The sequence below is a fragment of the Tachyglossus aculeatus genome, chromosome 20, assembly GCF_015852505.1.
Source record: "Tachyglossus aculeatus isolate mTacAcu1 chromosome 20, mTacAcu1.pri, whole genome shotgun sequence".
Classification (NCBI taxonomy): Eukaryota; Metazoa; Chordata; class Mammalia; order Monotremata; family Tachyglossidae; genus Tachyglossus; species Tachyglossus aculeatus.
Genome location: NC_052085.1, coordinates 18,295,300 through 18,322,239, shown reverse-complemented (window position 1 = coordinate 18,322,239; position 26,940 = coordinate 18,295,300). Strand labels below are relative to the sequence as shown.

General features: G+C 46.0%; 2 protein-coding genes and 2 pseudogenes across 2 annotated transcripts; all 4 read right to left on the bottom strand.

The window, feature by feature from the left end:
• Positions 1 to 2,737: 2,737 nt before the first annotated feature.
• LOC119941293 (olfactory receptor 2T2-like) lies at positions 2,738 to 3,685 on the bottom strand. Its single transcript, XM_038761665.1, has one exon. The coding sequence runs from the start codon at positions 3,683 to 3,685 to the stop codon at positions 2,738 to 2,740; it is 948 nt and encodes a 315-aa protein (XP_038617593.1).
• Positions 3,686 to 12,251: 8,566 nt separating this feature from the next.
• LOC119941292 lies at positions 12,252 to 13,188 on the bottom strand (annotated as a pseudogene).
• Positions 13,189 to 20,504: 7,316 nt separating this feature from the next.
• Positions 20,505 to 22,459, bottom strand: LOC119941291 (annotated as a pseudogene).
• A 2,940-nt stretch (positions 22,460 to 25,399) lies between these two features.
• LOC119941447 (olfactory receptor 2T2-like) lies at positions 25,400 to 26,347 on the bottom strand. The gene has a single exon (XM_038761891.1). The coding sequence runs from the start codon at positions 26,345 to 26,347 to the stop codon at positions 25,400 to 25,402; it is 948 nt and encodes a 315-aa protein (XP_038617819.1).
• Positions 26,348 to 26,940: the final 593 nt, after the last annotated feature.

Genomic DNA, 26,940 nt, shown 5'->3' with positions numbered 1-26,940 from the left:
TTGTACATATTTATTGCTCTATTTATTTATTTATTTATTTATTTATTTATTTATTTATTTATTTATTTATTTTACTTGTACATTTCTATCCTACTTATTTTATTTTGTTGGTATGTTTGGTTCTGTTCTCTGTCTCCCCCTTTTAGACTGTGAGCCCACTGTTGGGTAGGGACTGTCTCTATGTGATGCCAATTTGTACTTCCCAAGCGCTTAGTACAGTGCTCTGCACATAGTAAGCGCTCAATAAATACGATTGATTGATTGATTGATTGATTGAGTGGTTGAAGATCGAAGTTAAGGAGGGGAGAAGGGACGGAAAGAGAGATTTCATAAGATGAGAAAGAATGGGGTCAGAAGCACAGGTGGCCGGAGTAGCACTTGAGAGGATGGAGGAGATCTCCTCTGAGGATACTGCTGGGAGGGGTGAGAGAATAGTAGAGAGTGTTGAGAGCCGCGGGGTTGGAGAAGGGAGGTGGGGAGTGACTTTGGGGAGCTCAGACCTGCTGGATTTAATTTTATTAATGAAGTTGGAGGCCAGATCATTGGGGGTGAGTGAAGGAGGAGGGGGAGCAACCGGGGGCCTGAGAAGGGAGTTGAATGTACGGAAAAGCTGACGGGGATGATGGGCATGGTTGTCAGTAAGGGAGGAGAAATAGTTTTGTCTGGCAGAGGAGAGGGCAGAGTTAAGGCAGGAAAGGATAAACCTGAAGTGAACGAGGTTGGCACGGTGACTTTCGCCAGCAGCATTCAGCAGCTCGAGCCTAACAACGAAGGAGGCGGACAGTGGCAGTGATCCAGGGCTGTGGGTTAGTGGTACGAGAGCGGCGAATGGAAAGGGGAGCGAGCGAGTCTAGCTGAGTAGAGAGGGTAGAGTTGAGAGCAGTAATATGATCATTAAGATCATTAAGATTGTGTAGAGAGGAAAGGGAGGCGAGGTGGGGTGTGATGCGTTCAGAAAGATGGCGTCTAGAGAGCGGTGATCTCTTTGAGGGAGTAATATAGATTTACAGGGCAAAGGAGTGTGAGTGAAAGAGGCAGGTGAAAAGGTTATGATCAGAGAGAGGGATTTCAGAGTTGGTGAGGGTGGAGACAGTGCAGTGGTAGGAGATGATGAGGTCGAGGGTGTGACCAAATTGGTGAGTGGGCGAGGTCGGGTGGAGCAAGAGGTTGGCAGCGTCAAGTAGAGATAGAAGGCGGGCTGCAGAGAAGTCACCAGGGACATCCATGTGGATGTTGAAGCCTCCGAGGATCAGAGTGGGCATGGAAAAGGAGAGAAGGAAGGTGGGGAAGGTGTCAAAATCGTTATAGAAGTTGTAGGTGGGACCGGGGGGGAGGTAGATAACGGCTGCAACAATCTTGGGAGGGGTGGTATAGGCGAATAATGTGGGCTTCAAAGGAAGGGAAGGAAAGGAAAGGGGGAGGAGGGATAGTGCAAAAGCTACATTGTAGGGCGGGAAGGAAACCGACACCTCCTACTTTTCCGGTGAGTCTGGGGGAGTCGGAGAAGAAGAGGCCTCCACTGGAGAGAGCAGCAGAAGAGACCGTGTCGTCCGGAGACAGCCATGTTTCAGTTAGGGCGAGGGGGAGTAGAGAGCTGGAAAGGAATAGGTCCAGGATGAAAGGGAGCTTACTTATAACAGAGCGGGGATTCCAGAGGCCACACTTGGCAGCAGCTGTCGAGGGAGGGGAGGGAGGGGGAAGGGTGCGAGGGGTGGGGAGGGTTTGGATTGGGATGAATTGGCTGGGGCCTAGGCGGGGATAGTGGGAAGAGGGGTGGGGATGGGAAAGGAGAACTGGGATGGGGTGGGGACTGGGAGGAGGGGAGGAAGGGGGCTGGGAGGGAGGAGTTGAGGATTGGCGCTGGTACAGAGGGATCTTGGGAAGGGGGTGAGGGGGAGTGGTGGTGGTGGGAGAAAGGGAGGGAAAAGGCTGGGTGGGAGTGGGGAAGGGGAAGGTGAGGAATGGGAATGGCATTTGGGAGCAAGGGAATTGATAGTTCATGGTGAGGTCAGCAGGGCAAATGACAGCACAGCGGGAGGTTAACAATTGAAATGCAGAAGCGATAAAAGAGTAGTAATGATACAAGTAGGCGATGGCATCACAGAGGGTAGTTAATGATTAACATGCTATGGCAATAATAGAATTGGCAGATAATGATGTCACAGAGAGCAGATACAAACTATTATGTGCTGGAGTAGGGTGAAACTGTTAAGGGGGGTCAGAGACCAGAGATACCTGGGGAGAGGAGTGAACAGCCAAATAGCATGGGAGGGCTGAGTAGGTGCGAATGAGGTTGTCACTAATGTAACTTGGTGATAGCAAGGGCCTTTTTCCCGGGGGAGGAGGGGCTCGGCGGGGGTGGGGGGAGAGTCAGTCAGGTCCCGACCGGGAAGGGGGGTATTGGGGGGCTCTTTAGGAATGGTCGCTTAAGCGGTGGGAGGGAGGGAGGACGCAGGGGGCGTCTATGGGGGCGCTCTGAGGAGAGGATCCTTCCGGAAGCAGCAGAGCCGCGCAGTGTGAATGCGGGCGGGCCACTCGGGAACGGAGTCCAGGGTTTCTATGGCGGCGCTCCTGAATTACAACCCATGACCTCTGTCACTCCCAGGCCCGTGCTCTTTATAAGAAGCCAAGCTGTAAACACCTACCAAGTGCCATTAGCGTTTTTATTACTATTATTATTATTGTCATTATTACTATTATCATTTTTATTACTATTATTCCAAGTCCCGGTTTGGGATCACGTTCTCTGTATAGAAGTGCATCTCTCCAGGATCTTCCAAAGAGCCCCTGCCACTTGTTTATTGCGGAGGCCGTATATCACAGGGTTTAGCGCAGGCGTGAGGATGGTGTAGAAGATGGACACCACCCTATCCTGCCCTGGAGAGTGGTAGGAACTGGGGAGCATGTAGTTGAAGATGCCCGCCCCGTAGAAGAGGCTGACCACGATTAGATGGGAAGAGCAGGTGGCCAAGGCTTTCTTCCGGGCTCCAGCCGAGCGCATGCCCAACACGACGGCCGCGATCCGGCCATAGGAGAAAACAATGAGGGCCAGGGGCACCAAGAGCATCAAGATGCAGCAGACGTGCATGACCGTCTCGTAGAACGAAGTGTCGACGCAGGAGAGCTTTAGCAGGGCAGGGACCTCGCAGAAGAAGCTTTCGATGACTCTTGACCCACAGTATGGGAAGCTCATGGCTATGGGGGTGACCAGGAAGCCATCTGTGGCTCCCAAGAGCCAGGAACCCACCGCCATCTGGACGCACCTCCTCTGGCTCATGAGGACCGGGTAGCGTAGAGGGTGGCCAATGGCCACGTATCGGTCGTAGGCCATGAGGCTCAGGAGGAAGCATTCGGCTCCCAGCAGGGTCAGGTACAGGAAGATCTGAGCCATACATCCCCAGAAAGAAATGGTCTTCTGTCCGGTCAATTGGTCCACCATCATCTTGGGCACAGTTGTGCAGATGTACATGGCATCCATGAGGGAGAGGTGACTGAGCAGAAAATACATGGGGGTGTGGAGCTGGGGGTCGATGTGGATGAGGAACATCATGGTTGAATTTCCAGTCAGGGCCACGATGAAGGTGATGCTAATCAAGATGGAGAGGATGGTGAGGAGTCCCCCATTGTTGCTGAGGAGTCCCACCAGGATGAAATCTGAGTGGGGGGCCTGAGTCCAGTTCCCCATTGCTCAATCTTAACTAAGCCCAAGAGGAGAGAAAGGACACAAGGATATCATTACTAGTAGGAGGAGGAGAAGGAGGAAGGGGAGAAAAGGAGGAGGAGTAGCAGTAGCAACAGTATTAATAGTAGTAATATATTTTTTAAGCATCTGCTGTGTGTCAAGTACCATTGTAAGTGCTGGGATAGACGCAAATTAATCAGGCCTGACACAGTTCTTATCCCACGTGATCCTCACTTTGTAAGTAGGAGGGAGAACGGAAATTGAATCCACATTTTACAGTTGAGAACTCTGAGGTACAGAGAAGTGAAGTGACTTCTGTCCAACTTACCCAGCAGGCAAGGGGAAGAGCTGGGATTACAATCCAGGTTCTCTGATTTCCAGGCCCGGGCTCTTTCACTAGGACATGCTGTTTCACAGAGTTCGAGAGGTGATGGATGGATGGATTGACAGATGGGTAGTCAGATAGACATCAAGTAGATGTATGGATGAATAGGTCGACAGATATAATGATAGATAGAAATATAGAACAATCTATATAGCTGTGATCACTTTGGCAGTGAATAGGTTGATTTATATGTAAAGATATATGTCTTATTGATATCTATATAGATGTTGTTATATAGATGCATATTTATAGGAATTTTTACAGAGATAAACAGAGTATATGTATGTATATCCTTGAGGGCAGGGAACGTATCTACGAACTTTATTTTATTGTACTCTCCCAAATGATTTGTGCAGTGCTCAATAAATACAATGGATTGATTTATGGATGTATATATGTATCTATTAATGGATAAAAGGACCACAGATATAGCTGCAGAGAGAGAAATATAATAATACGTAGAATTTGTATATATGGGAATAGATATCTATAGTCGATAAATATACCTCCTCATTCTTTATATTCAAAGATGACTTTGCTGTGATATTTCCCCATCAAGGCACACATAAACACCTTATTCCCACATTGACCTTGCTATCATTCCTTGCTGTCATCTCTCCCAACCCCAATCTGTTTTTCATTCCCTTTCCCCTTCCTAGAGCTCCTTCTCACTTCATCTCACTGACCACTGGCCTTCCCATATTCAAAGGAGGATGGAAAAAAGGGGGGCCTGGGAGTCAGCAGGATTTGGATTCTAATCCCAGCTCCACCACTTGTCTACTGTGTGATTTTGGGCAAATCACTAAACTTCTCCTTGCCTCAGTTTTCTCATCTGTAAAAGTGGAATTAAGACTGTGAGCCCCATGAGGGACACAGACTGTGTTCAACCCGATTGACTTTTATCTGCCCCAACGTTTGGTACAGTGCCTGGTTCAGAGGTAAGTGCTTAACAGTGCCATACAAAACCAAAAACCAGCCGATGAATCCCCACTTGAGAGATAAGGAAACTGTGGCACAGAGCAGTGAAGTGACTTGCCCAAGGTCACACAGAAGGCAGTGAAAGACTCGGGATTAGAGCCCAGGCCTCCTGACTCCCATGTTGATGGTTTTGCCATTACACCATGCGGATTCCTGTGGTCTAGTTTACAGTTTATAGTAAAAGGTTAATAAATATCATCATTAGTCTCATTATTCCCCCTTCATTATTCACTCATTCATTCAATCATATTTATCGAGGGCTTACTGTGTGCAGACCACTGTACTAAGCGCTTGGAAAGTACAATTTGGCAACAGATAGAGACAATTCCTACTCACCAATGGGCTCACATTTTAGAAGGGGGGAGACACACAGCCACGAGCCAGTAAAGAAGTCCGCTCTGCAGTAGGGACCAATTATTCACCACGATTCCACGGCTCTGGGAGTCAGAACGAGACTAATCACAGGATCAGGGAGGGAGGTGATTAAATGTGTGCATCGTTTCTCAACACCCACTGGACATTTGGAGAGAATCAAATCTATAGTAGAAGATACAAACAGAAGTTTATTATTTGGAATAATAACTATGGATTAATTAACGCTTGTTTGCTGGGTGTCCTTGTGCAAGTCATTTCACTTCTTTGTGCCTCGGTTACCACACCTGAAAAATTGGTGTTAAGACTGTGAGCCCCACAGAGACTGCCTCCAACCTGATTATCTACCCCAGCGTTTAGTACAGTGCCTGGCACATAATAAGCACTTCAAAAATACCATGCAAAAAAATGAAAAGGTACCTGCCTGCGATTGTGTGTGTCTCTTCTGGGGGATCAATGACGGCTGGTAAATTTTCATTAGGGAGGTTGGTAAAAATTGGAGAAATTCTTCTTGGTAATTATTTCTGGGATTTCCTGCATGGAAAACGAATTATTATTATTATTATTAGATGGGTATGAATCAGGTGGGAATGGATTAAGTGCATTGAGATCTGGGTAGACCTCTGAACCCGGGGGAGTGTTTATGTAATCAATTCGTTAATCAGTGCTAATTAGTGAGCACTTTCTCTGGGGATGGAAGGTTGTCGCGCAGACTCCATTAGCTCCCACACTGCTTTTCTCACTCTCCCCACCTCCTCCCTAACAACCTCTCCCGCGCCACATGTTCCTCTCTAATTTTCCCCTCAGTTTCCTCATCGGTAAAATGGATATTGAATTCCTGTTCTGTATCTCTCTTTCACACTGACAGTCCCTTGTGGGACCGGGATTGTGTCTCGATTAATAGATAACCTGGTCTCTCTTAAAGTGCTTGGCACACCATTATCCCGATTAGAGAACCTGAACTCTCCTCTGTCACTGAGCTACTCCAGAGGTCAACCTGTCCAGACCCCAGCCTTCATTACTTGAGACGAGTCAGCACTGCCTAATGGAAAGAGCCCGGGCCTTGGAGTCAGAAGGCCTCGGTTCTAATGTGGGCTCAGCCTCTTGACTGCTGTGTGACTTGGACAAGTCCTTTCCCTTCTCTGTGGGTTAGTTCCCTCAGTTGTTAAGTGGGGATTCACTACCTGTTTTTCCTCCTATTTAGACTGTGAGTCCCAAACAGATTAACTCGTATTTACTCTAGTGCTTAGAGCAGTAATAGACATATGGTAAGTGCTTAACAAATACAATAATAATGATAGTAGCAATAATAATAATGACAATACTCTCAGCACAATTGACAATGATTCTACTGATACTTTTGTTTAAGACATTCTTCTGTATGTTTAACCCTACCTTCTTTTTGGCTGCAGCTGAGAGAAGCAACATGTCCTAATGGCAAGAACACCGGCTTGGGAGTTAGAGGACATGGTTTCTAATCATGTCTAAATCCCGGCTCCGCCACGTACCTACTGTGATCTTGGGCAGTTCACTTCACTTTTCTGTGCCTCAGTTACCTCATCTGTAAAATGGGGATAAAACTGTGATCCCCATGTGGGATATGGACTGGGTCCAGCCTTATTTTCTCGTATTTACCCCAGTGCTTGGCACCTAGTAAGTACTTAACAAACACCACGATCATTATCATTATTATTATTATTATTATCTACCCCACACTTAGGACAGTGCCTAAGTAAGAAAGTACTAAGCAAATAACACAATTATTATTATTATCATTATTATTATTAAACATCCTGGCACCTAGTAAGCACTTAACAAATGTAACAGTTAATATTATCAATATCACCTGTCCCACACTTAGGACAGTGCCTGGCGCCCAGTAAGTGCTTAACAAATATTACAATTATTATTATTATTATCGTTATTAACCACACCAGGATTAAGACAGTGCCCGGCACCTAGTAAGCACTTAACAAATATAACAGTTAAAATCATTATCAACATCATCTATCCCACACTTAGGACAGTGCCTGGCACCCAGTAAGTGCTTAACAAATACCACAATTATCATTATCATTATTAACTACCCCACTTTTGGACAGTGTCTGGCACCCAGTAAGCAGTTAACAAATACCACAGTTATTATCATTATCAGTATTATCTAACCCTGCATTTAGTACAGTTCGAGGCATACAGTAAGCCTTTAATAAATACCACAATTATTATTATCATTATCATCTACCCCAGGGCCTATGCCTGGTACATAGTAAACACCTAACAAATATCATAAAAAAGAGAGAATGAAAAGAGCCCATCTAGTTCCATCCCAAACCTTCCTGGCAATATGCCTACATCTTCCTGGACAGAGATCGATTGGCGGCAGAGGCCTAGTGCCAACAAACATCTCTGACTGACAACTGCAGAGGGTGAGAGGTAAGTGAGCAGACTAAAGGTGGCACCTTAAATAATGGCCCAGTTGAACCCTGGCACCCGGACTGGACATGACTCAGCATCTCCCTTTTGTTTAAGGGAGTGACGTCGTCTCGACCTGAATCCCTGAGAGCCCCAGGTCCCAAGTCAACGACTGAAAGCCTCCCATGTTATTGGCTTCTTGGAAGAAAACCAACACAGAGTAATGTATTCAATAATTGAGGTATTTGTTAAGCGCCTACAGTGTACCAAGCTCTGTTCTAAGTATTGGTGTACAAGGTAATTAAATTGGGCATAGTCTCTGTCCATCATGGGGCTCACAGTCTTAATACCCATTTTACAGATGAGGGAACCGAGGCATGGAGAAGTTAAGTGACTTGCCCAAGGCCACACAACAGGCATGTGGAGAAGGCGGATTTAGAATCCAAATCCTCTGACTCACAGGCCCATGCTCTTTCCACTAGGCCACGTTCCTTCAGTTGAGTGCCCAGCACTGAACTATCAATCAGTCAAAATGTCAATTATCAAAACTGTGCGTTGAGCTGCAATCGCATCAATCAATCAATCCAAAGTATGTCCTGAATGACTAGGGCGTAAGAGAAAGGAATTTCGGGGCAGCAACAGCTGATCTAGAGAAGTAGCATGACATAATGGATAGAGCATGGGTCACGGAGTCAGAAGGTCATGGGTTCTAATTCCTGCTCTGCAATTTGCCTACTGTGTGGCCTTGGGCAAGTCACTTCACTTCTCTGTGCTTCAGTTCCCTTATCTGTAAAATGAGGATTAAGACTGTCAACCCCACGTAGGGCAGGGACTCTGTCCAATCTGATTTGTTTGTTTCCACCCCAGAGTTTAGAACAGCGCTTGGCACATAGTGGGCGTTTAACAAATATCATCATCATCATCATTATTATTATTATTATTAGCATGATCTATAGACCGCGTGGCCAACGCAAGCACCACTAATCAGTGGAGATTCAGTTGCTCCGGGATTAGGGAAATCCACAAATTCTGAGCCAGTCATTAAAATGTCGGACCTGACTCCATTGGGAGAGGCTTAGTAAATGGTTAGTGATTGATGCGGGGATGGTGACGCCTCGTTATCTCCTGGTTGAGTCGCTGTCCTGTTCTTTGGCGGGGATCAGGATCCCGGTGTGGAAAGAATCATCAGGTTGTCCCATATGGGGCTCACAGTCTTCATTGTCATTTTACAGGTGAGGTAACAGAGGTCCAGAGAAGTTAATTGGCCTGCCCAAGGTCAGAAGGACCTGAGTTCTAATCCCAGCTCTGCCAATCCTCTACTGCGTGACCTTGGGCAAGCCAATTTAATTATCTGTGCCTCAGTTTCCTCACCCATAAAATAGAGATTAAGACTGTGTTCACCATAAGGGACAGAGTGGGCATGGAAAAGGAGAGTAGGAAGGTGAGAAAGGGGTCAAAACCGTTAAAAATTTGGAGGTGGGGCCAGGGGAAAGGTAGATGACAGCTACAGGACCTTATAAGGTAAACCAAACATTATACATGCTTGAACGTGCATTCAACAGCAAAGGTTAGGTCGGCATGGAGAAACTGAGCCCTGAAGAGAATGTTGCTTATTTATTCATTTCTTGCCTTATTTTGTATCATGATCAGTGGTATTTATTGAGTGTTTCCTCTGTGCATCTGTGTAGATGACGGCTACAGGACCTTATAAGGTAAAACAACATTATGCATGTTTGAACTTGCAGTCAACAGCAAAGGTTAGGTCGTCACGGAGAAACTGAGCCCTGAAGAGAATTTTACTTATTTATTAATTTCTTACCTTATTTTGTATCATGATCAGTGGTATTTATTGAGTGTTTCCTCTATGCAGAGCACTGTACTCAGCGCTTGGGAGAATGCAATACAACATTGAGTTTACAGTAATGACGGGGATACAGACATTAATCCCTCAATCAGTGGTATTGATTGAGTGCTTACTGTGTGCAGAACACTGTACTAAGTGCAGAGCCCTCAAGGAGATTAAAGTCTATTGTGTAAAGACAGTAGACTAAATGCTTGGTTCTAACTCTAACAATAGAGTTAGAAATGATCCCTGCCTGGAAGGAGATTAGAGTCTACTGTGCACAGAGCACTGTATTTAGTACCTGGGAAAGAGTCAGCAGACATGATCCCTTCTCTCAAGTAGTGTAAAGTCTACTATGCATAAAGCACTAACTGAGTGCTACGGAAAGTTCAAGAGAATTAGTAAACACATCTCTGCCCTCAAGGAACTGAAAACCTACAGTGTAACGAGCACTGTCCTAAGCCCTTGAGAGTACAAGAGTGATAGGTGGGATTGTGTCTATCTGTTGCCGAATTATATTTTCCAAGCGCTTAGTACAGTGCTCTGCACACAGTAAGCGCTCAATAAATACGATTGAATGAATGAATGAATGAATAATCCCTGCTCTCGACGAGTCTAGAGGAGGAGAGACACATTAAGCAATCAATAAATCGATCAATGGTATTTATTAGTGCTTACTGTGTGCAGAATACTGTGCTAAGTGCTTGGGAGAGTACAATGTAACGGAGTTGGTAGATATGTATTCTTCCCACAACGAGCTCGCCGTTGAGAGGGGAGAAGGACATTAATCAATCAATCGGTGGTATTTATTGAGTGCTTACTGGGTGCAGAACACTGTACTAAATGCTTGGACGAACTATTACAGACTGGGTAGGCTCGTTTCCTTCCCACAGCAACCTTAGAATCCTCAGTTTTAGAGAGTGTCTCCCAGGTCTTCCCAGATTCTCTTACCACCCTATTAGTAATATAAATCCGGTATTTGTTAATCACTTCCTATGTGCCAAGCACTGTTCTAATCGCTGTGGTATTCATTCAATCGTATTTCATTCAATCGCTTTTATTGAGCACTTACTGTGTGCAAAGAACAGAGCAGAGAGTAGATGCAATGTAAACAGATTGTCCCGCGTGGGCCTCACAGTCTTAATCCTATTTTACAGATAAGGTCACTGAAGTATAGAGAAGTGAAGTGATTTGCCCAAAGTCACACAGTTGACAAGTGGCGCAGCCGGGATTAGAACACACGACCTCTGACTCCCAAGCCCGGGCTCTTTCCCCCAAGCCACGCTGCTTCTCAAAGCAACCCGATTCCCTGTGGACTCATGCCCTGAGGTCTGACCTCAACCTCTTCCTGCAGCAGCTACTGATGGAGAAACCTGGCCTCGCGTAAAAAGCGAGGGCCTAGGTAGGAGACAGAAGATTTGGGTTATAATCCCTGCTCTGCCTCTTGACTGCTGTGTGATTTTGGGAAAATCACTTAATTACTTCGAGCCTCAGTTTCCTCACCTGCAGAATGGGAATTCATTCAACACCTGTCCTCCCTTCTCCTTAGACTGTGACTAAGAATCCTATTTGGACTGTGAGCCCCACGTGGAGCTTAATAATTTTGTATCTATCCCAGCGTTCGGTACAGTGCTCAGCACAGAGTGAGCGCCTAAGAAATACCACTATTATTAGAGCAACCAGGTCCTGCTCTCCCTCTAGAATGTAAGGTCCCTGTGGACAGGGAAGGTGCCTATTTATTATTATTCTTTGCCCTCCTTAGCGCTTAGTACACTGCGCTGCCCACAGTAAATGTTCAATAAATATGAACGAATGAACCAAGCGTTCAGTACATACGATTGACTGACTGTCTGACTTGCCGTCCACATAATTTGCTCCCGATTTTATCATCATGAATCAATAATCCCCGGGTTAACTCTTCTCCCTGGTCACTATTCCACAGTCAGATTTGAAGCCAATATCCCAGATCTAGATTTTAGTAGAATTCAAAAGCTTTATGGCTTAGTGGAAAGATCACGGGCCTGGGAGTCAGACTTCCTGTACTCTAATCCCACTGCACCACGTCTGCTGTGTGACCTTGGGTAAGTCACTTACCTTCTCAGTGCCTGAGTTACCTTATCTGTAAAATGGGGATTAAGAGTGCAAGCCCCCTGTGGGACAGGACTGTGTCCAACTTGATTAGCTTGTATCTACCCCAGCGTTTAGGACAATGCTTTTTGGTACATAGTAATAACAATAATAATAATAATAATAATAATAATAATAATAATAATAAGATTTGTTAAGTTCTTCCTATGTGCCAAGCACTGTTCTAAGCGCTGGGGTAGATACAAACTAACTGGGTTGTCAGATGTGGGACTCATAGTCTTAATTCCCAATTTGTAGATGAGGGAACTGAGGCCCAGAGAAGTTAAGTGACTTGTCCAAGGTCACACAACAGAGAAATGGCAGGGCCTGGATTAGAACCCATGACCTCTGATTCCCAGGCCCGTGCTCTTTCCACTAAGCCACGTTATAAGCACTTAACAAGTGCCATTATTGCCGTTATTATTATTATTATTCAAATGCCCGGGTTGGGATCACGTTCTCTGTATAGAGGTGCATCTCTGCAATATCTTCCTAAGAGCTTCCGTCACTCGTTTATTGCGGAGGCCGTAGATCACAGGGTTTAGTGCAGGTGTGAGGATGGTGTAGAAGACAGACACCACCCTATCCTGCCCGGGAGCGTGGTAGGAATTGGGGAGCATGTAGGTGAATATGGCCGCTCCGTAGAAGAGGCTGACCACGATCAGGTGGAAAGAGCAGGTGGCCAAGGCCGTTTTCGGGGCATGAGCCAAGCTCATGCCCACCACGATGGACGCGATCTGGCTGTAGGAAAAGGCGATGAGGGTGAAGGGCACCGAGAGCATCAAGACGCAGCAAACACACATCACCTTTTCATAGACCGAAGTGTTAACGCAGTAGAGCTTCAGCAGGGCAGGGACTTCGCAGAAGAAGCTGTCGATGACTCTCGACCCACAGTAGGGGAAGCTCCTAGCTATGGGGGTGATCATGAAGCCATCTGTGGCTCCCAAGAGCCAGGAGCCCACCGACATCTGGATAGCTCATGAGGACCGGGTAGCGCAGAGGATGGCCAATAGCCACGTATCGGTCATAGACCATGAGGCCCAGGAGGAAGAATTCGGCTCCCAGCAGGGTCAGGTACAGGAAGATCTGAAACGTACAGCCCGAGAAGGAAACGGTCTTCTTCCCGGTCAATTGGTCCACCATCATCTTGGGCACAGTTGTGCAGATGTACATGGTGTCCATGAAGGAGAGGTGACTGAGCAGGAAATACATGGGGATGTGGAGCTGGGGGTCGATGTGGATGAGGACCATCATCGCGGAATTTCCAGTCAGGGCCACGACGAAGGTGATGCTAATCAAGGTGGAGAGGATGGTGAGGAGTCTGCCATTGTTGCTGAGGAGTCCCATCAGAATGAAATCTGTCTGGAGGGCTTGAGTCCAGTTCCTCATTGCTCAGTCTTAACTAAGCCCAAGAAGAGAGAAAGGATACGAGAATATCATTATTAGTAATAGTAGAAGGAGGAGGAGAAGGAGGAGGAGGAGTAATAGTAGGAGCAGCAGTAATGGCATTTTTGTTCAACACTTACTGTGTGTCAAGTACAGTTTTAAGTGCTTGGGTAGATTCAAAGTAATCAGGCCGGACAAAGTTCTTATCCCACGTGGTGCTCGCGGTGTATGTATGAGGGAGAATGGAAACTGAATCCACATTTTACATTTGAGGAAACTGAGGTGCAGAGAAGTGAACTGATCTCTGCCTAAGGTCATCCAGCAGACAAGGGACAGAACTGGGATTAGAACCCAGGAACTTTGGTTTCCCGGACCGGGCTCTTTTCACTAGACCACGGTGCTCCACAGAGTCCCTCGTCCCCCTCTCCATCCCCCCATCTTACTTCCTTCCCTTCCCCACAGTATCTGTATATATGTTTATATGTTTGTACATATTTATTACTCTATTTCTTTCTTTCTTTATTTATTTTACTTGTACATATCTACTCTATTCATTTTATTTTGTTAGTATGTTTGGTTTTATTCTCTGTCTCCCCCTTTTAGACTGTGAGCCCACTGCTGGGTAGGGACTGTCTCTATATGTTGCCAACTTGTACTTCCCAAGCGCTTAGCACAGTGCTGTGCACACAGTAAGCGCTCAATAAATACGATTGATGATGATGATAAATGGATGGATTGATGGGTGGATGAATGGATAGATAGATAGTTGAACGTCAGTTAGTCATATGGATAAATAGGTCGATAGATAGAAACAGAGCAATCTATATAGTTGTGGTCGCTATGGCAGTAAGTCAATTGATGGATTATAAAGATATATGTCTTATTGATATCTATATAGATGTTGATATATAGAGATATATTTACAGAGTTTATGTATAAACTCCCCTCCTCAAAAATCTCCAGTGGCTACCAATCAATCTGCGCATCAGGCAGAAACTCCTCACCCTCGGCTTCAAGGCTCTCCATCACCTCGCCCCCTCCTACCTCACCTCCCTTCTCTCCTTCTCCAGCCCAGCCCGCACCCTCCACTCCTCTGCCGCTAATCTCCTCACCGTGCCTCGTTCTCGCCTGTCCCTCCGTTCACCCCCGGCCCACGTCCTCCCCCTGTCCTGGAATTCCCTCCCTCCCAACGTCCTCCAAGCTAGCTCCCTTCAAGGCCCTACTGAGAGCTCACCTCCTCCAGGACGCCTTCCCAGACTGAGCCCCCTCCTTCCTCTCCCCCTCACCCCCTTCTCCATCCCTCCCGTCTTACCTCCTTTCCTTCCCCACAGCACCTGTATGTATGTATATATGTTTGTACATGCTTATTACTCTATTTATTTATTTATTTTACTTGTACATATCTATTCTATTTATTTTATTTTGTTAATATGTTTGGTTTTGTTCTCTGTCTCCCCTTTCTAGACTGTGAGCCCACTGTTGGGTAGGGACTGTCTCTATATGTTGCCAACTTGTACTTCCCAAGCGCTTAGTACAGTGCTCTGCACACAGTAAGTGCTCAATAAATACAATTGATTGATTGATTGATGTATATATATCCTTAAGGACAGGGCTCATATATACCAACTTTATTGTATTGTACTCTCCCAAATGCTTATTACGGTGCTCTGCACATAATAAGTGCTAAAAAATACCATTGATTTATTGATGTATATATGGATCAATTAATGGCTTAAAGGACCACAGATAAAGCTACACTGATAGAAATATAATAATACATAGGATTTGCATATAAGGGAATAGATATCTATAGTCGATAAATACACCTCCTGATTCTTTATATTCGAAGTTTCCCCAGCAAGGCACACATAAACTCCTCATTCCCAAAGTGACCTTGCTATCATTCCTTGCTGTCATCTCTCCCAACCCCAATGTATTGTTCATTCCCTTTCCCCTTCCTGGAGCTCCCTCTCCCTTCATCTCACTGACCACTGGCCTTCCCATCTTCAAAGTAGGAGGGGAAAAAGTGGGGCCTGGGAGTCAGCGGGATTTAGATTTCAGTTCTAATCCCGTCTCCACCACTTGTCTGCTCTGTGGTCTTGGGTAAACCACTGAAGTTATCTGTGCCTCAATTTCCTCACCTGTAAAATGGGGATTACGACTGTAAGACCCATGAGGGATGCGGACTGTGTCCTACCCGATTGGCTTTTATCTGCCCAAGTGCCTGGACCATAGTAAGCCCTTAACAAATGCCATAAAAACAAAAACAAAACAAAAACAAAAACCAGCCGATGAATCCCCACTTGACAGATAAGGCAACTGAGGCACTGTGAAGTAACTTGCCCAAGGTTACACAGCAGACAGAAATAATAGACTCGGGACTAGAACCCAAGCCTCCTGATTCCCATGTTCATGCTTTTGCCATTAGACCATGCGGCTCCTTGTGGCCTAGTTTTCGGTATATAGTAAAAGCTTAATAAACATCATCATTAGTCTCATTATTCCTCCTGCATTATTCATTCATTCATTCAATCATATTTATCGAGCGCTTACTGTGTGAAGACCACTGTACTAAGCGCTTGGAAAGTATAACTTGGCAACAGACAATCCCCACTCAACAACGGGCTCACAGTCTAGAAGAGGGGACACACACAACCACGAGCCAGTAAAGAAGTCTGCACTGCAAAAGGTATCAATTATTCACCCCAATTCCACGGCTCTGGGAGGCAGAACAAAATTAATCACAGGCTCAGGGAGGGAGGTGATTAAATATACGCATGGTTTATCAAAACCCACTGTGCATTTGGATAGACTCAAATCTATAATAGAAGATACAAGCGAAAGTTTATTATTTGGAGTACTAAATATGGATTAATTAACGTTTGTCTGCTGTGTGTCCTGGTGCAAATCACTTCACTTCTCTATACCTCGGTTACCTCACCTGAACAATAGGTGTTAAGACTGTGAGCCCACAACTGCGACTGGGACTGCGTCCAACCTGATTACCCCAGTGTTTAGTACATGCCTGGCAGATAGTAAGCACTTCACAAATACGATAAAAAAAAATGAAAGGGTACCTGCCTGCGAGTGTTTCTCATCTGGGGTCTCAATGAAGGCTGGTGAATTTCCTTTAGGGAGGTTGGTAAAAATTGGAGAAATTCTTCGCTGTAATTCTTTCAGGGCTTTCTTGCATGGAAAAAGAAGTAGTAGTAGTAGTAGTAGTAGTAGTAGATGGGCATGAATCAGATGGGAATGGATTAAGTGCATGGAGACTTGTGCAGACCTGTGAACCAGGGGAGTGTGTTCAATCCGTTAATCAGTGGTATTTATTGAGCACTTTCTGTAGGGATGGAAGGGTGTAGCGCAGTCTCCAACACCACCACCCCCACACTGCTTCTCTCACCCACCCCACACATTCCCTATCAACCCCTCCCGAGCCATATGTTGCCCTCTGATTCTCCTTCCCCCATTCCTGGTCCTTCTGCTCACACCTTCAATCCATTTCTCTCCCAGCATATCCTAGCAGAAAGAGCCCAGACCTGGGAGTCAGAAGACCTGGGTTCGAATCCTGGGTCTACCACTTGTCTGCTGGGTAACCTAAGGCAAGTCACTTAACTTACCTGTGCCTCAGTTTCTTATCTGTAAAATGGATATTGAATTCCTGTTCTGTCTCTCCCTTTCACACTGTCAGCCCCTTGTGGGACACGGATTGTGTCTCGACTGATAACCTCGTCTCTGCTACAGTGCTTGGCACACCATTATCCTTATTAGAGTACCTGAGCTCTTCTCTGGCACTGAGCAACTCCATTCTTAAGGGAAAAATAGTACTTCTGGTGATGATAATGATGCTGTGGAATGGTTAAAGTACTGGACCTGAATGAAATGTCCAGAGGTCATCTTGTCCAGCCCCAGCCTCCATCAATGGTGACAAGAATCAGCACTGCCTAATGGAAAGATCCCATGCCTTGGATTCAGAAGGCCTGGGTTCTAATGTGGCCTCTGCCTCTTGGATGCTGTGTGACTTCGACAAGTCCCTTCCCTTCTCTACGGGTCAGTTCCCTCAGTTGTAAAATGGGGATTCGTACCTGTTTTCCCTCCTATTTAGACTGTGAGCCCCAAAAGGATTAACTCGTATTTACTCTAGCATTTAGAACAGTGCTTGACATGTAAGTGCTTAATAAATACCATAATAATGATAGTAGTAATAATAATAATAACAATACTCTCAGAAGCAATTGCCAATGATTCTACTGATACTTTTGTTCAAGACATTCTCCTGTTTGTCTAACCTTACCCTCTTTTAAGCTGCAGCTGAGAGAAGCAGCATGGCCTAGTGGCAAGAGCACAGGCTTGGGAGCTAGAGGACATGGTTTCTAATCTCGGCTCCACCATTTATCTGCTGTGTGATCTTGGGCAAGTCACTTCACTTCTCTGTTCCTCAGTTACCTCATCTGTAAAATGAGGATAAGACTGTGATCCTCATGGGGGATATGGACTGGGTCCTACCTTATTATCTAGTATCTACCCTAGTGCTTGACACCTAGCAAGTGCTTAACAAGCACCACGATTATTATTATTATTATCATCATTATTAACTACCTCACACTTAGGACAGTGCCTGGCACCCGGGAAGAGCTTAAAAAGTACCACAATTCTTATTGTTATTTTTAGTGGCATTATTAACCACCCTACCCCTAGGACAGTGCCTAGAACCTAGTAAGCACATAACAAATACCACAGATATTATTATTATCAATATTATCTACCCTAGCGCTTAGTACAGTGCCAGGCACACAATAAACCTTAAACAAATTCCGCAATTATCATTATCATTATCATCTACCCCAGGGCTTAGTACAACACCTGGTACATAGTAAGCACTTAACAAATATCATAAAAAAGAGTAAGAAAAGAGCCCATCTGCTTCCATACCAAGCCTCCACGGCGATGGGCCTACCTCTTCCTGGACAGAGATCGATCGGAGTCAGAGGCCTTGTGACATCACACATCTCTGACTGACAGCTGCAGAGGGTGAGAGGTAAGTGAGCAAACTAAAGGCGGCACCTTAAATATTGGCCCATCTGAACCGTGGCACCTGGGCTGGGCTTGACTCATCATCATCAAGCGCTTAGTACAGTGCTCTGCACACTGTAAGCGCTCAATAAATACGATTGAATGAATGAATGAATCTCCCGTTTGTTTAAGGGAATGACGTCGTCTCGACCTGAACCCCTTGAGAGCCCCAGGTCCCAAATCTACGACTGAACTCTCCGACGTTCTTAACTTCCTGGAAGGAAACCAACACAAGGTAATACATTCAATAATTGTGGTATTTGTTAAGTGCTTACTGTGTGCCAAGCACTGTTCTAAGTGCTGGTGCAGGTACAAGGTAATTAGATTGGACACAGACATATGGGACTCAATGTCTTTATCCCCATTTTACAGATTAGGAAACTGAGGCACAGAGAAGTTAAGTGGCTTGCCCAAGGTCACACAGTAGACGATTGGCAGAGCTGGAATTAGAACCCAGGGATCAGATCCGGGGTCTATCCACTATGCCATGCTACTTCGCATTTATTGGTTTCCAATTGACTCAACATAGGTAAACGATCACCAAGCTTTGGGTCATGGGTTAATAAAATGATGCATTATCAGTTAGCTTATTTATTCATTTCTTGCCTGATTTTGTATCATAATCATTGGTATTTATAGAGTGTGTCCTCTGTGCAGAGCACTGTATTCAGAACAACAGAATTAAAAGGCTAGTTCCCTGACCACAATGAATTTACAGTCTAGAGGGGGAGACAGACTTTAATCCATCAATCAGTGGTATTTATTAAGTGCTTACTGTGTAGCGAGCACTGTACTAAGTGCAGAGCCCGCAAGGATCTTAGAGTCTGTTGTGTAAAGACCACTGTAATAAGTGCTTGGAGGAGTACAACAGAGTTAAAAACGGTTCCTGCCGGGAAGGAGCTTAGATTCTATTGTGTGCAGAGCGCTGGGAGAGCGTTAGTACCTGAGAAAGAGTTCGCAGGCATGATCCCTTCTCTCAAGAAGTCTATAGTCTACTATGCATAGAACACTATACTGAGTGCTATGGAGAGTTCAAGAGTTAGTAAACACATCTCTACTCTCAAGGAGAAGCAGCGTGGCTCAGTGGTAAGAGCACGGGCGTGGGAGTCAGAGGTCATGGGTTTTAATCCCGGCTCCGCCACTTGTCAGCTGTGTGACTTTGGGCAACTCACTTAACTTCTCTGGGCCTCAGTTCTCTCATCTGTAAAATGGGGATTAAGACTGTGAGCCCCAAGTGGGACAACCTGATCACCTTGCATCTCCCACAGCTCTTAAACAGTGCTTTGCACATAGTAAGTGCTTAACAAATACTATTAAGAAGAAAAGGAATTGAAAGCCTACAGCGTAACCTGCACTGTCCTAAGCCCTTGAGAGAGAACAGTAGTGTTGGGCGGTGTTGTCTCTGTTTCCGAATTGTCCTGTCCAAGTGCATAGTACAGTGCTCTGCACACAGTAAGCGCTCAATTAATGCGATTGAATGAATGAATGATCCCTGCTCTTGGCGAGTTTTACACTTCACAGTGAGGTTACAGTCTAGAGGGAGAGAGAGACATTAATCAAATAATCAATAAATTGATCATTTGTATTTATTAGTACTTTCCCTGTGCAGACCACTGTACTAAATGATTGGGAGAATACAATACAATTATTATTATTATAATGGAATTTATTAAGCGCTTACTATGTGCAAAGCACTGTTCTAAGCACTGGGGAGGATACAAGGTGACCAGGTTGTCCCACGTGGGGTTCACAGTCTTATTCCCCATTTTTCAGATGAGATAACTGAGGCACAGAGAAGTGAAGTGACTTGCCCAAAGTCACACAGCTGACAATTGGTGGAGCCGGGATTTGAACCCATGACCTCTGGCTCCAAAGCCCGGGCTCTTTCCACTGAGCCACGCTGCTTCAACTGAGTTGGTAGACATGTATTCCTCATTCATTCATTCATTCAATCGTATTTATGGAGCGCTTACTGTGTTCAGAGCACTGTACTTAGCGCTTGGGAAGTATAAGTTGGCTACACATAGAGACGGTCCCTACCCAACGGCGGGCTCACAGTCTAGAACGGGGAGACAGACAACAAAACAAAACATATTAACAAAGTAAAATCAATAGAATAAATATGTACAAGTAAAATAAATGAATGAGTAATAAATACGTACAAACATATATACATATATACAGGTGCTGTGGGATAGCGGAGCCAGAATTCGAACCCGGGTCCTTCCGACTAGCCAGTAGGCCTCTCAGTTTCTCCTCCTGCTTCTCTCTCCACGGGGCTGGGTTACACTGGGATATTCGCTCTTGACGGGCAGCTTGTTCGGGTAGCTGTAGGTTTTGCTCTTCTCAATTGGGCAGTTGATGCTGTTCTTACAGCCGTCGGGCTCGGTGATGGAGAAGGGCACCAAGACGCCAAGCACCAGGCCGTGCACCAACGCCGTGCTGTTCCGAGACTGGGTGTTGCTGGTGAAGGTGACATTGACTCTGTAGGACTCTCCTTTGTGGCAGGGCTGGCTGGCAGGGCTGCGTGGGGCAAGGACTCACGTTCACCTCCATCACCGTCCCCACGGTGGAGCCGCAATCTTTGAAGCGCAGCGGATCGGCCAGGGCGGAGGCAGCGGCCAGGGCCAGGAGCAGGAGGACGGTCAACGCGGGAGGCGGAACAGCCGCAGATGGCGACCGATTAAGGCAGATGGCGACGGATGGCGATGGATGGTGACGGATGGCGAGCGGCCCCCTGATAAAGCCGCCGGGGCGGGGCCGGGGCAGGAGACACACACAACGTTCCTTGCACAACGAGTTCGCAGTTGAGAGGGGAGACGGACATTAATCAATCAATCGGTGGTAGTTATTGAGTGCTTAGTGTGTGAAGAACACTGTACTAAGTGCTTGGGGAAGTACAATATTACAGAGTTGGTAGGCACGTTCCCTGCTCACGGCAACTTTTGAATCCACAGTTTTAAAGAGTCCCTCCCAGAACTTCCTAGATTCTCTTACCACCCTGGTAATAATAATAATAATAATAATAAGGTATTTGTTAGCACTTACTATGTTCCAAGCACTGTTCTAAGCGCTGGGCTTTTCAGTCAGTCGTATTTCATTCAATCGTTTTTATTGAGCGCTTACTGTGTGCAGAGCACAGAACACAATAGAGATGCAAGGTAATCAGGTTATCCCACGTGGAGCTCGCAGTCCTCATCCCGTTTTACAGATGAGGTCACTGAGGCATAGAGAAGGGAAGTGACTTGCCCAAAGTTACACAGCTGACAAGTAGTGGAGCCGAAGTTAGAGCCCACGACCTCTGACTCCCAAGCCCTGGCTTATTCCCCTAAATCACGCTGCTTCTCAAAGCAACCCGATTCCCTGTGGATACATGTCCTGAGATCTGACCTCAACCTCTTCCTGCAGCAGCTACTGATAGAGAAACCCAGCCTCGCGTAAAGAACGTGGGCCCGTGAGTCAGGATACCTGGGTTATAATCCCTGCTCTGCCTCGTGACTGCTGCACGACCTTGGGAAAGTCACTTAACTGCTCTGAGCCTCAATTTCCTCACCTGCAGAATGGTGATTCATTCAACACCTGTCCTCCCTCCTCCTTAGACTGTGACTAAGAATCCTATTTGGACTGTGAGCCTCATGTGGAGTTTAATAATCTTGTATCTACCCCAGCGCTCAGTACAGTGCTCGGCGCAGACGGAGTGCCTAATATTATTTTTAGAACATTATTTACCATTATTTTTAGAACAGCCAGGGTCTGCTCTCCCTCTAGACCGTAAGGTCGCCGTGGAAATGGAATGTGTCTATTTATTATTATACTGTACTCCCCGTAGCACTTAGTACACTGCTCTGCCCACAGTAAATGCTCAATAAATACAAACGAATGAACCAAACGCTCAATACATACGATTGACTGACTGTCTGACTTGCCGTCCGCATTATTTGCTCCCTAATTTCTCAACATGAATCAATAATCCCCTGGTTAACTCTTCTCCCTGGTAACCATTCCACCCCGGATTTGAAGCCGATATCCCTGAAGTAGATTTGAGTAGGATTCAGAAGCTCTTTAGCTTAGTAGAAAGAACACGGGACTAGGAGTCAGAGGTCCTGGTTTCTAATCCCGCCTCCACCACCTGCCTGCTGTGTAACATTGGGCAAGTCATTTAAGCTCTCCATCACCTTGCCTCCTCCTACCTCACCTCCATTCTCTCCTTCAAAAGCCCAGCCCTTACACTCCTTTACTTTTCCACTAACCTCCTCATTCTGCCTCGTTCTTGCCTTTTCCACCGTTAACCACTGACCCACGTCCTACCTCTGGCCTGGAATGCCCTCCCTCCTCCCGTCCTCCAAACTTGCTCTTTTCCCCCCTTCAAAGCCCTACTGAGAGCTCACCTCCTCCAGGAAGCCTTCCCAGACTAAGCTCCCCCCTCTGCTTCTCCTCCCCTCCCCATCGCCCCTACTCCCTCCCTCTGCCCTACTCCTTTCCCCTCTCCACAGCGCTTGTACATATGTGCACATATTTATTACTCCATTAATTTTATTAATGATGTGTATATAGCCATAATCCTATTTATCTATTTTGATGGTATTCACACGTGCATACTTGTTTTATTTTGTTGTCTGTCTCCTCCTTCGAGACTGTGAGCTCGTTGTTGAGTAGGGATTGTCTCTGTTACCGAATTATACTTTCCAAGCGTTTAGTACATTGCTTTGGACACAGTAAGCGCTCAATAAATAAATTAAATGAATGAATGAATGAACTTAACTTCTCAGTGCCTTAGTTACCTCATCTGTAAAATGGGGATTAAGAATATGAGCCTCCTGTGGGATAGGGACTGTGTCCAACCAGATTACCTTGAATCTACCCCAGCGTTTAGAACAATGCTTGCCACATAATAATAGTAGTAATAATAATAATAATCGTTATTGATAAGCACTTACTATGTGCCGAGCACTGTTCTAAGCGCTGGGGTAGATGCAAGATAATTAAGTTGTCCCATGTGGGGCTCACAGCCTTAATCCCAATTTTGCAGATGAGGGAACTGAGGCCCAGAGATGTCAAGTGATTTACCCTAGGTCACACACAGACAAGCGGTGGGGCTGGGATTAAAACCCATGACCTCTGACTCCCACGCCAGTGCTCTTTCTACTAAGCCACGCTGTAAGCACTCAACATGTACCATTATTATTATTATCATTATTATTATTGTAAGGCCCTGTTTGAGGGAGAGAGACATTAATCAAGCAATCAATAAATCGATCATTGGTATTTATTAGTGCTTACTGTGTGCAGACTACTGTACTAAGTGCTTGGGAGACTACAATACAATGGAGTTGGAGATGCCCACAAAGAGCTCACAGTTGAGAGGGGAGACGGACATTAATCAATCAATCGGTGGTATTTATTGAGTGCTTACTGTATCCAGAACACTGTACTATGTGCCTGGGGGAGTACAATATTACAGACTTGGTAGGCACGTTCCCTGGCCGCAGCAACTTTAGAATCCTCAGTTTTATAGAGTCACTCCCAGGTCTTCTCAGATTCTCTTACCTCCCTAATAATAATAAAAATAATATAATTACAGTAATTGTTAAGCACTTACTATGTGCCAAGCATTGCTGCAAGCGCTGGGGTATTCATTCAATCGTATTTCATTCAGTCGTTTTCACTGAGCGCTTACTGTGTGCAGAACACAGAGCACAAAGTAGATAAAAGGTAATCAGGTTGTCCCACATGGGGCTCCCAGTCTCAATCCCCATTTTACAGATAAAGTCACTGAGGCGCAAAGAAGTGAAGTGACTTGTTCAAAGTCACACAACTGACAGGCAGTGGAGCCGGGATTAGAACCCACGACCTCTGACTCCCAAACCAGGGCTCTTAACCCTAAACCATGCTGCATCTCTAAGCAACCCGATTCCCTATGGACACATGTCCTGATGTCTGACCTCAATCTCTTGCTGCAGCAGCTACTGATGGAGAAACCTGACATGGTGGAACTAGCGTGGGCATGGGAATCAGAGGACCTGAGTTCTAATCCCTGCTCTGCCTCGTGCCTGCTGCATGACCTTAGGAAAGTCACTTAACTGCTCTGAGCCTCAATTTCCTCACCCGCCGAATGGGGATTCATTCAAAGCCTGTCCTCGCTCTTACTTAGACTATGACTAAGAATCCTATTTGGACTGGGAGCCCCATGCGGAGCTAAATAATCTTGTACTTACTCCAGCATTCTGTACAGTGTTTGGCACAGAGTGAGTACCTAACAAATTATTATTAGAGCAGTCAGGACCTGCTCTCCCTCTAGACTGTAAGGTCGCTGTGGACAGGGAAGGTGTCTATTTATTATTATACTGTACTCTCCTTAGCGCTTAGTACACTGCTCTGCCTTCAGTAAATTCTCAATAAATACGAAAGAATGTACCAAGCGCTCAATACATATGACTGACTGACTGTCTGACTTGCCGTCCACATAATTTGCTCCCGATTTTATCATCGTGAATCAAAAATCCCCAGGTTATCTATTCTCCCTGGTCAGTATTCCACAGCCAGATTTGAAGCTGATATCCCTGATCCAGAATTTAGTAAGATTCAGAATCCGTATGGCTTAGTGGAAAGATCACAGACCTGGGAGTCAGAGGTCCTGTGTTTTAATCCCGGATCCACCACATGTCTTCTGTGTGACCGTGGGCAAGTCAATTAAATTCTCAGTGCCTGAGTTACCTCATCTGTAAAATGGGGCTCAGGAGAGTAAGTCCCCTGTGGGACAGGGACTGTGTTCAACCTGATTACCTTGTATCTACCCCAGCGCTTAGAACGATGCTTGGCACATAATAATAATAATGATAATGATAATAATGGTATTTGTGAAGCGCTTACTACATGCCAAGCACTGTTATAAGCACTGGGACAGATGTAAGCTAATTAGGTTGTCCCAAGTGGAACTCATAGTCTTAATCCCCATTTTTCAGATGACGAAACTGAGGCCCAAAGAAGTTAAGTAATTTACCCGAGGTCACACTGCAGACTAGTGTCGAGGCTGGGATTAGAGCCCATGACCTCTGGATCCTAAACCCATGCTTTTTCCACAAAGCCATGCTGTAAGCACTTAACAAGTGCCATTATTATTATTCCAAGGCTCGGTTTGGGATCACAATCTCTGTACAGAAGTGCATCTCTGCAGCACCTTCCGAAGAGCTCCTGCCACTTGTTTATTGCGGAGGCCATAGATCACAGGGTTTAGAGCAGGCGTGAGGATGGTGTAGAAGACAGAAACCACCTTATCTTGCTCGGGAGTGTGGTAGGAATTGGGAAGCATGTAGGTGAAGATGGCCGCCCCATAGAAGAGGCTGACCACGATCAGATGGGAAGAGCAGGTGGCCAAGGCCTTCTTCTGGGCCTGAGCCGAGCGCATGCCCAGCACGACGGTGGCGATCCGGCCATAGGAGAATGCGATGAGGGCTAAGGGCACCAAGAGCATCAAGACACAGCAGACATACATCACCGTCTCATAGACAGAAGTGTCAACGCAAGAGAGCTTCAGCAGGGCAGGAACTTCGCAGAAGAAGCTGTCGATGACTCTTGACCCACAGTAGGGGAAGCTCATGGCTATGGGAGGGACCAGAAAGCCATCTGTGGCTCCCAAAAGCCATGAACACGCCGCCATCTGGACACACTTCTTCTGGCTCATGAGGACAGGGTAGCGCAGAGGGTGGCCGATGGCCACGTATCGATCATAGGCCATGAGGCCTAGTAGGAAGCATTCGGCTCCCATCAGGGTCAGGTACAGGAAGATCTGAACCATACACCCCGAGAAGGAAATGGTCTTCTGCCCAGTCAACTGGTCCACCATCATTTTGGGCACAGTTGTGCAGATGTACATGGCGTCCATGAGGGAGAGTTGACTGAGGAGGAAATACATGGGGTTGTGGAGCTGGGGGTCGATGTAGATGAGGAACATCATGGTGGAATTTCCAGTCAGGGCCACGATGAAGGTGATACTAATCAGGGCGGAGAGGACGGTAGGGAGTCCGCCATTGTTGTTGAGGAATCCCATCAGGATGAACTCTGTCTGGAGGGCTTGAGTCCAGTTCCCCATTACTCAGTCTTAACTAAGCCCAAGAGGAGAGAAAGTATACAAGCATAACATTACTAGTTGTAGTAGAAGGAGGAGTAGGAAGAGAAGGAGGAGGAGGAGAAGGAGGAGTAATAGCTGTAGCAGTAGTAGTAGCATATTTTTAAGTACTTCATTTATTCATTCAATCGCATTTATTGAGTGCTTACTGTGTGCAGAGCACTGTACTAAGCTCATGCGAAGTACAAGGGGACAACATATAGAGACGGTGCCTACCCAACAACGGGCTTACAGTCTAGAAGGGGGAGACAAAAACAAAATTAAACATGTAGACAGGTGTCAAGATCGTCAGAACAAACAGAATTATAGCTATATGCACATCAACCTGTGCAACAGGCAGAAACTCCTCACCCTCGGCTTCAAGGCTCTCCATCACCTCGCCCCCTGCTACCTCACCTCCCTTCTCTCCTTCTACAGCCCAGCCCACACCCTCTGTTCCTCTGCCGCTAATCTCCTCATCATGCCTCGTTCTCGCCTGTCCCGCCGTCGACCCCCGGTCCACGTCATCCCCCTGGCCTGGAATGCCCTCCCTCTCCACATCCGCCAAGCTTGCTCTC

Excerpts from the sequence above, each read along its gene's own strand:
- LOC119941293 (XM_038761665.1), bottom strand. The coding sequence starts at position 3,685 with ATGGGGAACTGGACTCAGGCCCCCCACTCAGATTTCATCCTGGTGGGA.
- LOC119941447 (XM_038761891.1), bottom strand. The coding sequence starts at position 26,347 with ATGGGGAACTGGACTCAAGCCCTCCAGACAGAGTTCATCCTGATGGGA.